The sequence below is a fragment of the Salvelinus alpinus genome, chromosome 7, assembly GCF_045679555.1.
Source record: "Salvelinus alpinus chromosome 7, SLU_Salpinus.1, whole genome shotgun sequence".
NCBI lineage: Eukaryota > Metazoa > Chordata > Actinopteri > Salmoniformes > Salmonidae > Salvelinus > Salvelinus alpinus.
Window position 1 is genome coordinate 52,056,327 of NC_092092.1, and position 17,694 is coordinate 52,074,020.

The 17,694-nt window shown below is 39.4% G+C and overlaps 1 protein-coding gene across 5 annotated transcripts; it reads right to left on the bottom strand.

The window, feature by feature from the left end:
• Positions 1-431: 431 nt before the first annotated feature.
• On the bottom strand, positions 432-16,842 carry LOC139581152 (T-cell leukemia homeobox protein 3-like). 5 transcript variants are annotated; one of them, XM_071410621.1, is made up of 5 exons: positions 15,738-16,841; positions 9,355-9,573; positions 8,671-8,905; positions 1,347-1,527; positions 432-841 (listed from the first exon to the last, which is right to left on the bottom strand). In XM_071410621.1, the coding sequence occupies exons 1-5, from the start codon at positions 16,228-16,230 to the stop codon at positions 830-832; spliced, it is 1,140 nt and encodes a 379-aa protein (XP_071266722.1). In that variant the 5' UTR covers positions 16,231-16,841; the 3' UTR covers positions 432-829. The 5 variants fall into 5 exon arrangements, with proteins under 5 accessions (XP_071266722.1, XP_071266721.1, XP_071266720.1 ...); XM_071410620.1 differs by having other exon boundaries at positions 8,671-8,908; positions 15,738-16,840; XM_071410619.1 differs by having other exon boundaries at positions 444-986.
• Between the last annotated feature and the right edge of the window lie 852 nt (positions 16,843-17,694).

The window sequence follows — 17,694 nt, forward strand, 5'->3', positions numbered from 1 at the left end:
ATCGTTTTAGAACAAACTGTTCAGAAAACCTCCCACCTGGGCCTCGTTTCCCAGAAAATGTGTTGAGATAGGCTAATCATTACATCGATAGCATCCAAGCAGTCTCACAAAAACCATTGTTGCACTAAATTGTATATACTGTAGTAACTCTCACTTTACTGATGAAAGCATGCTGTGTAAAACTTTATACAGCCTTTTCTGGTGTTATATGAAACATGCCCTGCTGGTTTGACTATGGAGAGGAAGTTGTCATAAAGGATGGAATATTGAAATGAAAGAGTAACACTGAAAGATGCAAATAAGTGTGTAATAATCAATAACATTAGGTTGTTAGAGTAAAGGACACTCTTAGTTTAGGAGGTGTGATTTTGTGAAATTATGCAGTTATCCTTTCTGGTGAAAGAACCACAAGACACAACAACAAAACAGGCTTTCAATTTTGATAATCTTTTCAAAAAGTCACAATATCATTTAATATAAAACACCTTTAAATGTAGTAAGTTATGAGGAATCCTCGAAGAGATATTCCACAATACCACTTGCAAACTGCAGTCAGGGAAGGGATCCACCTGGAAAGCTGGTGACTTCAACGGCAATTCCAAGTGCACACAGAAATATCGGAAACATGCATTACTACATTGTACAAAGCCAAACGCAAAGGAATCAGATCCAGTTAGAGGAATCCGATCCAGTTAAAGGAATCAGATCCAGTTTTGTTGCCATATGGCTGAGAGTCAGTGCTTCCCTGTTGGCAACAGGACAGTCTTGATGGTAGGCATCTACCGATGTGTCCATTAGATTTCAGGTAGGATTTAGCTCCGTCCTCTGTTTAGACCGACAGCTGAAGGGAGAGTGAAAATCTAGTGTAAGGTAGGAAAATTACTTGACAGAATCAGGTCTGAAAAAACTTAGTAGACTCATTGATCATTGTCCATTTCAGTGGAACTAAATGTATGTCTGTCCACGCCAAGAAGTCCACATATGATCTATAAAAGAGAATACGTGGTTTATAAAGAAATACATCGAGAAAACGTCATATACTATAGGTTTCCTCCTTGTCCTTATTGTCGGTTGTTATGCACGTTAAATAACAAAACATATTACTGTACAATTCCACAATGCAACAGTCTGCATAAAATGCATTTTAATGTGCATCCGTCTACTGTAGATATGTGGTCCCTCCCCAACAAATGGCCCACCCACATTTAGAAAAATCCTCAACATTACTATTATATTCTTATTATGAATTACACAGATGCACACACACCATTCCCCCCGACACACACACACGCACGCACACACACTGTCAGTCAGACCACAGATGCCAGGGAGGTGACGGAGGTCACCTTGTTGTCCTCTGCCCAGGGCTGTAGGTTCTGTAGGGCGTACAAGGAGGAGTTGTGCAGGCACAAGGGGTCCTGCTGCAGGGGCTGGCTCAGGGTCTTCTGAAATGCCTCCTGTTGGAGCTGCAGCATCAGACGGTTGGCCTGCTGTCTCTCTGCCTCGCGCTCCTCGGCTGTCTGTCTCCTGGTTCCACAGTGGGAAGAAGATGTTTTTTTGTTGTTGTCAAAACAGTGCCTAAATATTCATATTCATGTCATCATAAATCCTACTTTCAAAAGCAAAATACCAGATACTTCCTGAAATATGTGTTAAATGCCCTCAAAAAGTGATATTGATCAAAATAACTACTTTATAATAACTACTATATATAAACATGATTATTTTACTTAATTATTTCATTTTCACCCTTAGTTATTTCAGATTACCATTATTTCATTATGATGGAGAATAATTTTTTTTTTTTTTTACAATCGTGTATGTCGTAACTACATATGAGGACACCAAGGGGACTCAGTTGTGGTCTCAACTTACTGTTAAAAGTGATAATACACAAGGTGCTATTTCAAAATGTTGTTGTGCATCAGCAGTGTTCCTCTTGTTATATGTCACTCACTGACAGTCACTGAATTAGCCCATGTCAATAAAAAAAAATGTGATTGGTAAATTTGTCTAGTTAGTCTAAGCTAAGCGATCTAAGCTAATAATCATGGCAGAATTACCAACCGGGCACGCAGGGCACATGCCCAGAGGCCCTGACCTCCAGGGGACCCCGATGGATTTTTGTAAATTAATTAAAAATGAAAGCTGAAATGTGAACATCTAGCAACCTAAAGGTTGTGAGTTCGCATCTCATCACGGACAACTTTAGCATTTTAACTAATTAGCAACTATACAACTATGTACTACCTTTTAGCTACTTTGCAACTACTTAACCCTTCCCCTAATCCTAAAACTAACCTTAACCCTTTCAGGTAACCCTTCCCCAAGCCCCAACCTTAATGCGTCTAGCTAACTCCTCCCCTAACCCTAACCTTAACCCTTTAACATAACTCCTAAACTTAACCCTAACCGCTAACACCTAGCCTACCTAACGTTAGCCACCTAGCTAGAATTTGTAATATACAGTGCATTCGGAAAGTAATCAGTACTCTTGACTTTTTCCACATTTTGTTACATTACAGCCTTATTCTAAAATGTATTAAATTCAATTTTTTCCCCATCAATCTACACACAATACCCTATGATGACAAAATGAAAACAGGTTTTTTGAAATTTTAGTAAATGTATTAAACATAAAAAACATAAATACCTTATTTACATAAGTATTCAGACCTTTTGCTATGAGACTCAAAATTGAGCTCATGTGCATCCTGTTTCCATTGATCATCCTTGACATGTTTCTACAACTTGATTGGAGTCCACCTGTGGTAAATTCAATTGATTGGATATGATTTGCAAAGGCACACACCTGTCTATCTAATGTCCCACAGTTGACAGTGTATGTCAGAGCAAAAACCAAGCCATGAGGTTTAAGGAATTGTCCGTAGAGCTCCGAGACAGGAATATGTTGAGGCAACAGATCTGTGGAAGATACCAAAAATGTCTGCAGCATTGAAGGTCCCCAAAAATACAGTGGTCTCCATTATTCCTAAGTGGAAGAAGTTTGGAATTCTTCCTAGAGCTGGCTGCCCGGCCAAACTGAGCAAAATCGGGGGAGAAGGGCCTTGGTCAGGGAGGTGACCAAGAACCCAATGGTCACTCTGACAGAGCTCCAGAGTTCCTCTGTGGAGATAGGAGAAACTTCCAGAAGGACAACCATCTCTGCCGCATTCCACCAATCAGGCCTTTATGGTGAAGTGGCCAGACGGAAGCCATTCCTCAGTAAAAGGCACGTCACAGCCCACTTGGAGTTGGCCAAAAGGCACCTAAAGACTTTCAGACCATGAGAAACAAGATTCTTGAGTCTGATGAAACCAAGATTGAACTTTTTGGTCTGAATGCCAAGCTTCATGTCTGGAGGAAACCTGGCACCATCCCTACAGTGAAGGGAGGTGGCAGCATTATGCTGTGGGGATGTTTTTCAGCGGCAGGGACTGGGAGACTAGTTAGAATCGAGGGAAAGATGAACGGAGCAAATTACAGAGAGGTCCTTGATAAAAAATCTGCTCCAGAGCGTTCAGAACCTCAGACACTAAGCACACAACCAAGACACCGCAGGAGTGGCTTCGGGACAAGTCTCTCAATGTCCTGGAGTGGCCTAGCCAGAGCCTGGATTTGAACCCTATTGAACATCTCTGGAGAGACCTGAAAATAGCTGTGCAGCAACGCTCCCCATCCAACCTGACAGAATTTGAGAGGATGTGCAGAGAAGAATGGGATAAACTCCCCAAATGCAGGTGTACTCAATTCTGTAATCACTGCCAAATGTTGTTCAACAAGGTACTGAGTAAAGGGTCTGAATACTTATAGAAATTTGATAATTTGAAAAAATCTCTAAAACCTGTTTTTGCTTTTTCATTATGGGGTAAATTAATACATTCCATACGAAACGTTACATATAATACTAAAGGAGTTTCTCGGATTTACATTCAGAATAATACAAAATGTTCTGAGACCAGGTTGCACCTATTGGTAAAGAAAATAACAGACATTGAATATCCCTTTGAGCATGGTGAAGCTATTAATTACACTTTGGATGGTGCATCAATACACCCAGTCACTACAAAGATGCAGGCGTCCTTCCTAACTCAGTTGTCGGAGAGGAAGGTAACCGCTCAGGGATTTCACCATGAGGCCAATGGTGACTTTCAAACAGTTACAGATATTAATAGCTGTAATAGGAGAAAACTGAGGATGGATCAACAACATTGTGGTTACCCCACAATACTAACTTAATTCATAGAGTGAAAAGAAGGAAGCCTGTACAAAATAAAAAATGTTCCAAAACATGTATCCTATTTGCAACAAGGCACTAAAATAGTAAATGTGTCAAAGCAGTTAACGTTTTGTCGTGAATACAAAGTGTTACGTTTGGGGCAAATCCAATACAACACATTACTGAGTACCACTCTCCATATTTTCAAGCATATAGATGGCTGCATCATGTTATGGATATATTTGTAATCGTTAAGGACTGGGAAGTTTTTCAGGATAAAAAAAATTATGGAATGGAGCAAAGCAAAGGAAAAATCTTAGAGGAAAACCTGTTTCAGTCTGCTTTCCACCAGACACTGGGAGATTAATTTACCTTTCAGCAGGACAATAACCTAAAACACTAGACCAAATCTACATTGGAGTTGCCTACCAAGAAGACAGTGAATGTTCCTGAGTAGCTGAGTTACAGTTTTGACTTAAATTTACTTGGAAATCTATGGCAAGACCTGAAAATGGTTGTCTATCAACGATCAACAACCAATTTGACAGAGCTTGAAGAATTTTGAAAATAATAATGGACAAATGTTGGAAACTTACCCAGAAAGACTCACAGCTGTAATTGCTGCCAAAGGTGCTTCTACAAAGTATTGACTCAGGGGAGTAAATACTTATGTAAATGAGATTTCTCAAAACATGTTTTCACTTTGTCATTATGGGGTATTGTGTGTAGATAAGTGGAATTATAATGTTTTTAATCCATTTTGAATTCAGGCTGTAACACAACAAAATTTGGAACAAGTCAAGGGGTATGAATACTTTCTGAAGGAATGGCAAAATGTATAGAATTGCAGGAAAATAGCTTTAAATTTGCAACAACAACAAAAATCTGTAAAGCGAACTCATTTGTTTACTTTTTGTTAATAAAATACTTTTTCTGTTAACAGATCCCTCTGTACATATTAAATTATACTTTTTAATCCCGGTGCTGAATTTATGTCAGTTAATATGTAGCGGCTAATTGTATTGCTAATAGGCTATAGCTGTGTTCGAATACCCATACTAACCTACTGTATACTACATACTTAATGAGTATATACTACATACTATATACTATAAGTTAATTTTAGTATACTGTAAATGAACGGTATCCTTTCGATTGTCCATACTAGCGCTACGCTTGCCTATCGGAAGTTGATGCTGTTGCTATGCCCCCTCTTGCTAGTTGGTTACTGACACCGGCCATATTCAACAGGTGTTGAGCATTCTTAAATTCATCAGTTATTCTGCACTCTGGGAGAGTGCTCTGAAATCGGCGTAAATAGCCAGAGTGAACTCATGTCCATTGAGAACACACAACGACTATACCACTTAGCTAAGAATGACGTGAATAATCAAGTCAATAAGCGTTGGGTAGTTAGTTAATATACTGGTAAATTCAATGTATTAGTAGTCAACTAACGTTAGGTAGCTAGCTAACATACCGGTACCTAATGCTGTAATGATATGACCTGCAGTTCATAAGGATAGCGTAGCCAACAAATTGTCAGCCAACATAAGGTGTAGCGTAACTTATTTGAAAAGTCATTACTTTATTACATTGCTCAACATTTCCTTAAGATATGTCATAATTAGTTAAAGCAATGAATTTGTATACGCTCTCGTCGGACTTCGGCTGCATATTTTCCGCCATTTTCTTCAAATCTGAAAACAATGTGATGCCAAGCCCATTTTCTGAAAAATTGCATTACGGGCCCTAAAATCACGGAAATAGTGTCCACTGCTTGTATACTTCATATTTTGTCGAATGTAGTATGACATCCGGGAACTTATGGCATACTAACTCTATCCATACTATGACCAATAAGCATACTACATTCTCAATTTACATCACAAATAGTATGGTTAGTATGAGTATTCGAACACAGCTTATATGTTTGTAGATCGACTGAGGTGAACGAAGCTTCAGCAACATGTGATAATGGCTGGGGTAATTTTTGCTTGTTCTCTAAATATCATTTTAGGACCTCACTAAAACTCAAACCCTGGTTACGGCCCTGGATGTATGTCATTCTTACATGGATATTATGCTACATGCTACATGACCAAAAGTATGTGGATGGACACCTGCTCGTCGAACATCTCATTCCAAAATCATGGGCATTAATATGGAGTTGGTCTCCCCTTTGCTGCTGTAACGGCCTCCACTCTTCTTGGAAAGGCTTTTCACTAGATGTTGGAACATTGCTGCGGGGACTTGCTTCCATTCAGCCACAAGAGCATTAGTGAGGTCGGGCACTGATGTTGGGCGATTAGGCATGGCTCGCAGTCGGTGTTCCAATTCATCCCAAAGGTGTTCGATGGGGTTGAGGTCCAGGCTCTGTGCAGGCCAGTCAAGTTCTTCCACACCAATCTCGACAAACCATTTCTGTTAGGACCACACTTTGAGGGCGTTGTCATGCTGAAACAGGAAAGGGCCTTCCCCAAACTGTTGCCACAAAGTTGGAAGCACAGAATCATCTAGAATGTCATTGTATGCTGTAGTGTTAAGATTTCACTTCACTGAAATTAAGGGGCCTAGCCCGAACCATGAAAAACAGCCCCAGACCATTATTCCTCCTCCACCATACTTTACAGTTGCTCCAGAGTCCAATGGCGGCAAGCTTTACACCACTCCAGTCAAAGCTTGGCATTGCACATGGTAATCTTAGGCTGCTCAGCCATGGAAACCCATTTAATAAAGCTCCCGACGAACAGTTATTGTGCTGACGTTGCTTCCAAAGGCAGTTTGGAACTCGGTAGTGAGTGTTGCAAACGAGGAAAGATCATTTTTATACACCTCGGTCCTGTTCTGTGAGCTTGTGTGGCCTACCACTTCGCTGACCTTTCCTCTTCATGATAACAGCACTTACAATTGACCGGGACAGCACTAGCAGAGCAGAAATTTGACAAACTGACTTGTTGGATAGGTGGAATCCTATGACGGTGCCACATTGAAAGTCATTGAGCTCTTCAGTAAGGCCATTCTACTGCCAATGTTTGTCTATGGAGATTGCATGGCTGTGTGCTAGATTTTATACACCTGTCAGCAACAGGTGTGGCTGAAATATACGATTCCACTCATTTGAAGGAGTGTCCACATAGTTTTGTGTATATGGTGTATTTCCATGTGATGGTTAGGTCTGCATGTGCAGCAGAGTCAGAAAAACACCTCTAAAATATTGTTTTATACACACCATCCTCCTTCCATTAGCCACACGTTATTGTTAACTACATTATCGTAATCTGATTTCGCTGCTGTTCATTTGATCATTTGCTTGTTACTAGCGTAGCTGTGACACAAATACATCTTTCATGCACATCCTATCAACACACTATGGGGAAATATAAAAAATCACACCAAAACTAGCTTGGAAATTAGGAAAGTGAGTTAGCCAATTCCCTGGTTATTCATGATATGCCATTTAGCCATTCTTTTTTTCATGTTTCTGTAGGAAACATGGCCCTGTGTTGACGCCTGGCACATAAATACCTATTGAAATAGGATCCCAGGCTTTACTTTTCCACCTGGTATTGAAATAAATCATTTGCCAGCTTTTCAAAGGTGAGTCACATCACAAATCCAATTATTGCTATTGGATTTCGTACGGCATTTAATGACCTACGACCCCATGTGCTGTTCACAATATGGATAACAACAATACATCCTTGACCACATCAGGTGAAGGTCAGCCAGATCAGTTGGATCTCAGTGAATGACCACTATCTGATCACAGAGTCTATGATTGAAGATGACTCAGATGTACAGGAATGACTACTACAGTACATGCATTCCCTTTAGTTCCTTGTTTGTCATCAAAGGTTAAGTAAGGCATTATAATTTGAATGTCCACTCATTCATTTCAAATGACCATAAACAACCGTTTGAGTGAGTTAGGGGGAAGAGTTTCGGCCATGGACAATGCACTCAATTATTCAGACTAGTGTGTCAATATTGCTTTGGACAGCATCTTTCCAGAGGACATTTTAAGAACAGGGCTAATTGTGCTTGGTCAAGGGAATTGGCCTCCAAAAAACAAGTAGGAGCTAAGCTAAGCAAAAAAGGTGTTTCCCTGTCACAACAAAATGCCTTGGGTGCATAGAGTGGTCCTTTAAAACATCACAAAAGCTTGCTCACCTCAAGCAAAGCAATTCACATACTATACCATACTCTAATTTAAACAGCTGCCTAGTTGTTACTTTGTGACACTTCCTGCATCAATCTGATGTATCAAAATGCATAAAACATAAGGCAGCATAACAATGGAAAGCAGTTTTGGGGAAAAAACTTGAAATAAAAAATGTCCAAAAGCGATAATTAAAAAAAAACATTAACACTGAGAGTGTTGATACAGACAGTGTTAAAGAATGTCTAGAAGTGTGTTGCTGTAATGCGTTGCTGTAATGGGCCCCTACCGCCATTTTGTCCTCCTATTCTGGAACCAGGTTTTGACCTGTGCGTCTGTCATCTTCAGGGCCTTGGCCAGGGTGGCGCGCTCCGCCGATGCCAGGTACTTCTGTCGGTGAAAGCGTTTCTCAAGTTCGCAGATCTGCACACGGCTGAATGAGGTGCGGGGCTTTTTTCTTTTGGGTGGCGTCCGGTTCTGATAGGGGTGGCCGATGCGCCGGGTCACCGAGAAGGGAGAAAGGGCTGCTGAGAGAGAGCGAGAGAGAGAGAGAGAGAAAGAGAGACTAAGTTTGTTTTTCCAGAGATGAACCTTGGTCAAGTGAGAACCTTCTCTGACATATACCATTCTTTGCCATATATTTAGCTTGCATGATCACTCATCTTATAATTGTGATTATGTTGTCCATCCCTAACGCAATTCAATATTTCATCATCTATGTTTTTATTTATTTTAACATGAGTTAGCCACCATTTAATGATTCATTACTAGCTATTGAACCTTGTAATATGATTACAAGGTGAAAACAGTCCTTTCTCATAACAAATGCATACAGTTTTTCAGTACATAGTGTGTTGTCCTATGGACCTAGCTATGCATTTTGGTATTTTAACACCCCTGATGGAAACCAGGAGAAGACAAACTAGGGCAAGATAAAGGACACATGTAAAAGAAGAGCAGGGAAGTGACTCACCTGGACAAGTACCCTTTCGAAAGGGATAGTCTGCAAATGGGCCAGTGTCTCGCAGGTGAGCGAGTTCGGGGTAATAGTGTTTGGCTAATGTCTCCATAGAGCTCCAGGTAGGGACCCTGCCGATGTCCCCCTTGGGGAGAGGGCAGAGGCCTGGCAGGGCCGGGGGGGCTCCTGGCCTCCCACTGGGGTCTCCTGCTTGTCTGTCCTCTGCCTGCTCCGCTAAAGAAAGGGAGACACAGTCAGGGACCCACAAGGAGCTGTGGGGGTCAGGTGGGGGTACTCTGGAAGTAGCTCTTATTGCTATTTTGTCAAGATGGGGATTTGTTACATTTGTCATTTTTTGTCATTTAGCACAATAACTATATATAATATATGACATTTAGCAGATGCTTTATCCAAAGCAACTTACAGTCATGTGAGAACAGATTTCACTTTTGGGTGGCCCTGGGAATTGAACCCACAACCCTGGCATTGCTAATCCCATGCTTTACCAACTGAACCATTCAGGACCATTAAACTGATTGGTTAGGCCAAAAGTATCAAATTTGGTTTTATGCCGAATCATTACAGTTAGCTTTTTAAGCTATCCAGCCAAACATAGTAACTTAGGCGATATGTACACGCTACATTTGTAAAAAGAAATTACCAATTAAAACATGATACAAAGGAAAAGTACCAATCTCAAGCACTTTGACAAGGTAGATTATTTGTGCATGTTGTCGTCAGGCAGCAGCGCAACTTTTGTTTTAGAAGTGGAGTTTTGTATCACATTTCAATTATAAAACTGGCATTGGGACAAAAATGCTATTTCAGAATCTGTGTGTGTGGGGGGGGGGGGGGGGGGGGGTTGAAGACAACGATGACATGTCCCCCCTGTCCCCAGTGAAAGTTGCGCCCCTGGTGCCGGGCATGAGTAAACAGAACATTCATAAATGCAATATAATATGTTTGGATATAAATCCCTTCTAAAGCCTTATTGTCATACATACATAACCTGTAAAACAGATGTTTCTGTCGAAGGGATCGGAAGCAGGCTTCCCTGTTCCTCACAAGCTGTTGTCTTACAGTATGTTTATGTGCCTAGTTCTGTCAGAGCTCACCAGGAGCCAAAATGCATATGAAACATCTCCATATGTGTCCTGGGGGACCAATGTTACTGTGTTGAGAATTTAGTAACCTGAATTCAGTGTGAGCAATCAAAATGTATTTTCCACAGAGGCACTCTGGAGATGAGATAAAACACAAATGAAACACAAGCCACATAACGCACTCAACAATCATTTTGAATCACTCCCAACTTCTCAGATTGGTTATAAACCTAAATAGCAGAATAAATAAATAAATACACATGATTTTTTTTTTAATACTTAATTTTTTAAAATTAGGTACATTTGCAATACAATTGCAGTGACTCAAAGTGTTGAGTGTTGAAAAAGTGTTTAAAAACATATTTTTAATCTAGAGAGGGTCCAACCCTTCATTGCCTAAGGATAGAAATGAATAGGTCACACATTTGGAGCAAGCATGTCTGCTCCCGGCTCAACATGCAGGTCTGGGTACAGATAACACCACATTAGACTTCTACTTCAGGCCATCTGTGGACCAGCTAATGGACCAGGCACATACAGTACAAGCACGTTCATATGCAACCCAAGAGTAACAAGCAAACAGACTGCCATCCAGTCGAACGTGCTAAAGGTTCCCTTCAACCTAACTTTAATTCTGACATAAGGTATTCCAAATAAACAGTTGAAACGTGACACTATTCATATTGATGATGATTGACTAATTAATGTGGAAATAGAACAAAAGACAAAAGGTCTAGACGTTGTAAAATAGGTTTTAATTGTACTTTGTCTGTGATGTTGCTAGTTTTGACCAGCTTCCAAAACAAAGAGCCAAGTGTGTCGTAGTAGTCCACTAAATTCAGCAGTGTGCCAAGAGCCCAGAACACACCTGTCTGTTATCAAAACCTGCAGACATGGAATGAGGCAGTTAGTTCAACTTAGCCCTCAGCCTCTTTACAGTGACAGGCTTTATAATTTGATGTGATTGCTTTTAATTACAGCCCATATTGCAAGAAGTTGTCAGAGTGTTTACACACAGACAGTTACCACAATAATTGTATTCATTGAAGTAAATACTGTTTCCCATAACTGAGAAAGACCAAGTATGGCCACAGAGGCTATAGGACATTTCACTTGACTACCACATCACCATTCAATTCCCAAGATCAACGTATTTCATAAAGGAGAGAAAATTGAATGTGGTCAAAAGTGTTCAGTGTTATTCATTTTTATTTCATTCACTGATCTTATTTAATTTTTATTTGAAAGGTGAAAACAGTCCTTTCTCATAACAGGAATTGTGTTAGGAATTGCTGTTACAATTCTTGTTTTCAAGAAAACATTGCAAGAATTGTTTTTTGAGAATTGTTTTTTTCTTCCAACGGATGACAAAGGAAATACTAAATCTGATGCCTGGGTAATATGATTTAGCATAAGGATATCAAAAAATAAAATGCTACCGTGGAGATATAATAAAGCCAGATATACTTAATAACACCTTTCTGTGACAGCGCCTCTCTTCCCCACTGCGGATATTACATGCGTAGCAATCTAATAAATATGTGCGTAAAGGATTCTTACCGGGGTATTGAAATATAACATGAACATATATCGCTATTTATTACACTGTGAGGCAAAACAGAGCCACTTGCCCCTGCCACACTGGCTGAGAATAGAAGCAACTTCCAGAGAAAACAGTACGGCTTTCCCCATTAATATCCAATTACTGTAGCCATCATTACATTTATATATTTGTGAGGAAGGTCATTGTTTTTAACTAAGATAGAACACTACTACAGGAATACAATTGGATTTACGCTATGCATTAACATAAGGCATGCTCTAATTTCACTGGCCATGGTGGGACATTGCACAGGTACAACAAGCAGGTGGAATGTAATCGCAGTACACATTACATAGTATTTACAACTGTTATATCTGTTCGTGGTTTGTGTAATTATATGTCATCAAGTTATTTTAAGGTATTTATAGTTCTCTAAAGAGTGATAACCACTTATCAACTCTCCTAATACTGAAATCTCATCAAAAGACATTGATTATAGAGGTATAGATTGGTATTATTTGTTACCTCACTTTCAAGACTATAGTGTATTACAGTATGGATATATTATTTTGTGCTAATACATGCAGATATTGTAAAAGTTTAAATGGCTTTGGTGGTAAGCATATGTTGCTATGAAACTAACAACAGACCAAGGGCCTACAATTTCCCCAGAACCTATAGAGCCACAAGATCAACTATGTTTGTTGACTTGATGGGACACATCTGTTTATGCAACTCTCTTCTTTTTCAAACTTGCAAACTGCCAAGTCAATTAACATAAAAACATGTGTTATTCCCTTTCAGTACCACCCAATCTGTCCGGTCTGTTGTGAATATCGCATCTCCAATTCTAGGCCTGTTCGCTGTTTCACTTGCTTTGACGCTTGCGGTGAAGTGCAGCGCTGCAATTCAATATGAAAGGGATCATTTATTTAAAAAAGGAGAGGTCTATTTCAAGTATCCAGAGAAACGCTTTACGATTTGAGATATTCATTTAAGATAGGTCAACCAAAAAGACTGGCGCTGAATGCTGAAGTAAGTCCATCCAGCAACTAAAACTAATGTCCTATCTTTTGTAGCCTAGTAGGCTTATCAGGGTTCCCGAAATGAATTTATTTGGGATTATTTTTAAAGGTGGAAATACAATCTGGCCCCTATGATACTAAACTCAAATGAAATCGATGGCAAAAACATCAGAATATTAGCCTACGATGTGTGATTTAAAAAATAAATGTCTCAAACAATGTTGACAAATGGCTATACCGTAAATACTTCAAGCACTTTCAAGATAGGCCTTTTTCTCAAAGGTTGATCACAAATGATAACAAAAAGTGCTCACTTAAAATAAAGTTTTGTTGGTGGGTAATAATGAGGCTACATAACCAACACCAAAGATAAACCAAATTAAACGAGAGGCCCTTTGTGACTATGAATACAATAGGTACGCATATTTACACAATATATTTTATAGTTCACATATCTGTTCTGGTTTAAATAATTAATGAGGAATGCACAGCGCTATAGCATTGTTAATATTTAATGAGGGCTAATACATGATGATCATAATTTTCGTCTTCATTGTGGTGACGTCATCGCAGAAAAACTCATATCTCGGCGGAGTGGGAGCTGAGGTTATGGTCATTGTAAAATGTACAGGCCAAAAGCTGGCCATCGAGTTATGATTTAATTTACCACGTTCTTCTCTTTCCTTAATCGTTCAAATAAATGTTCGTCGAATTAGAAAATATTAAACATGAGGCCTATATCATGGCCCATGCAACCCTTCGTGTTGTGCCTTTTTCTATGCTAATCGAAAACACCAGACACCTAGAGCCTACGTGAAAAATGATTTTGAACCAATGCCACTTTCCAATTTCCCAAAATACGAGAAAAGCGTTGGTCAAATGATTCAGGACCTGCAGGCATTGATATACAGTACGGCCTAAGTCATATTCACAATCCCAGACACAATACTTTAATGTATTCATTCTTCTTCTACAGATTAAACGCCTGAATTGTACAAGCCTATTATACGCAATAATAGGGTCTTATGATAGCTTAAACTAAAAGCGCGTGAAGATAAGAGAAATCTGAACATGAGTGAGATAAATTATGCCATTACATTTGTGCTTAGGCCTACAGCAAAAATAATTTGTTTCTGTGAATGATAGTAGATAGATAATGCATTACACCTGCCAATGTCACATATATAGGCCAATACATTTGGTGAAACCTGAAGCGTTCGTAATGTCATCTCATTTACCTTGACACCCCGATGGTGAAGATAAACGTAAATTCAAAGGTTTATGGATTAAATAAACAAGTACGCTACATGTTTAAATGCCATGCTTCAAAGTTTGTATAGAATTTGTCACAATTATGTTCCCTTTTTATTTTATTTCAATGGTTCAATTAGGTTGGACGTAACTGGATAGTTGTTCAACAGTGTGTTGAAGACGGTTCTATTCAAATAAGACAGCATTTATTCAAGACCTACACGAATAGATTATTTGTATTTACTGTCGTGACGTTCAACGTGGAAAGGGAAATGTCAAAAACGCCTAACAAGGGTGTCCTTTGATAGTGACAGTGTTGCTATCTTCTCTAATCGTCGTCTGTATACACAACTATAGGCCTAAATGGGCCCGTAGAGCCCATTCACCATTATTTACGTAACACACCTGCAGGAGTGCATCATCAATGCCTACCTTGCCGTAAACTGACTCGCTAGTTTAGGGCCCATTTTGTATTGAAAGGAGCTAGAGTAGGCCTATATGCCAAAACTGCAAAGCTTAGCTACTATATGCCTCTAAAAGTAAATGTATCATAGGCCTGATAATGATAATAATAAGCTAGAATAAGCAAATTGTCATATTGTTATTAGGCTGCTACAATAAGCAATACTACTACTACTACTACTAATACTAATAATAATAGCCTAATAACAGCAATACTCTATTCTATTATTATTAGGATATGTTTATGTTTAGGATATTATTATGATTGTTAGAATTATTGCCGTTAACCTATTAATTGTATTATAGGTATATTGATATTGATGTTGTTGTTATTAAAATTCTTCGGATGGTGTTGAGCGGTGAATTTTATATTCAGAAATATATCTGTTCTATTGCATTTTGAAAGAGAGAAATCTCTTCAAATCGTGTCGTACATTTTGTATGCTATGGAGAGCTATCATTTTGATTAGGGTGCCAGTGATTTATCACATTTATTCCCTCCTATTAAACGAAAAGCCAATCTTAATGGTTGACATTATACCATATAATTATACAAATCTACACAACATATATTCTTAACAATACCTGCAAGTATTTATTTGCCTTTTAAATGAACTAATATGATACATATAGACAGGCCTTGATGTTAAATCGAATTCCTCATGCCATATGCCCAGTCGCACATCATGCCATATGCCCAGTCGCACATATGATTTGATAAATGAGTCTGTCACATAATTGCCTACCATGGCTTCTTAATTGACAGCGTCAAGATGCTAAAATGTTTTGCTTAGGCATACGCCCTGCTTGCAAGGATGTGGGTTAAACTGAAAAACAACAAATAAATGTGAACTTTTAAACGAATTATATTGAAGTTTGAACCTCTTTTCAACTGGAAAGGATACATCAGATATGATAGGCCTATGGGGAAATCCACGAAGCAATGTTCCCATTTAGTGACATGTTTTTTTGTCTACAGAAACATACATTTTCAGAAGTTTAGATGAATCTTACCAGTGAGTCTGTCCTTTGCGAACCTTCGACTGCTCTCCATCCACGGGAAGGTAAAGTTTGCTGCATTTCCCATACTTGGCATTGAAGTCACTGAGGTGATGCCACCCGCGAGGCCAGGTGGATGGGTAGGCGGGGGCTGATGTGGATTCGGTGGCATAGGTCTGTGAGCTGGCACCCTGATAACACCACCGGCGTTCCCACCATTAACGTTAACGTTCATGTTCATGCTGACATTCATGTTCATATTCACGTTATAGGAACCTGCGAGTCCAGCCGCCATAGAGCAGGCCGGGTTATAGACGCTGTTATAGCCATTGGTGTAAACGTTTGGGGCAAGCGTGTAATCCGTGTCGCTGGTTCGGTTGGGCAGCATGCAGCTGCTGGACTGGTCCGTGCTGTTCAGAATCTGGTCTATTCCAAAGCTGATGGGCTCGTGCTGCTGGTGTGTCTGGTTGACCTCTTCAATTCCAGTGTGCTCCATTGTTGTATTCATATTAGCGTCTCAGAACGTCTCATATGTTGATGAAAAGTATGCTATTTGTTTTCCTTATTGTCGCAGTATCGGATGCAGAAATGATGCCCCCGTCTGTGTTCAGATCATTTAGTCTAAATATACTTCCTTGAGCAGTGCGCGACCAACACCGTCCGAAGCGTTTCCATTATCTGTCCAGAAGACATAGAACTGGAGTAGACTAAAATGCACTGTTAATAATCCATCGGGATAGATTCTGGGGGAGTCTTAAAATGCATATCCATCACCTTGTAGCATGATCTTTAACACATTTACTTGCACATTAATCGATAGAGATGAGTAGCCTATTGGTAATGTAAAAATAGTTAGCCAGACTACTTACAGCCAAATCTTCAATTTGAGGAGTTCCCAAGTTCCTGTGAAGCGGATACCGGCTCTCTTCTCTGGCATTGTTGTTGCAACATCTACAAAGGCAGAGGCCATTGCTGACTCACCCTCATCGTATCAAAATATGTAACAAAATGAAGTGTTGACTGTGCTAAACATGAATATTAATTGGGAAAGATAGCTCCGTTCCAGTGAATCTGAAGTGATTTTAGCAGCTGTCGAGACACCCCTCCTGCCTAACTCTTGCCATTCGGTCATCCATTGGCCCACGCATTTCAATGTTTTGCAGCCCGCTCCCTTCTCTTAAAGAACCCGCAGCCCCAGTTTTATTGTGCTGTATAATATGACATGCGGTGTATATCAGAATAGAACTGAGTTTAAGCACATAGGCTATCACCAACCTTAATCCCACTATAAAACGATATGACATGAACAACTAGCTAATAGATATGGACTATCATGCATGAAACTATGTTTAATTGCTATGTAACTATGGGTTTTATTTGATATTATGCATCCCTGTTTATTGTCCTTTCATTGTAAGGCCTGATAGCAGCCAAATAGCCTGACTAGACAATCGAGCCACGAGAATTTCAACTAATTTATAATTAAGCCTATGTGGTTCTTTTTACGCACCAATAACATTCGATATGCAAGAAGATAACCGTTAACGAGGAGTAGGAATATAGGACAGGCTATATAGCCTAATCATGATTATGACAAGATGGTCTTCAATTAGTAACATCACGCAAGAAGACAAAAAATATGTTGCAAAGCAAACTGTGAACGTTGCACTTGTCCAACAACACTTGTGCATTAACAACTCAGAAAGACATACACACACTCTCCGATGGGACTACACAAAATAAGGTTTCATCAAATAAATTAAAGCGGCAATCTGCAGTTGCTACATCCATTTTTTGACTTATAAATGAATGACTTATAAATGAATGACATTGGTTCTTCAAAAATATCACTTAAATTGCCTCATGAGCTTAGTGCAACTGTCGAGGGGTGCTACCCCATCAGAACCCAAAATATAAGCTTGTTTTATAAACAAAGCAAATGTTAACAAACACTATATAGCCTCAGCATATG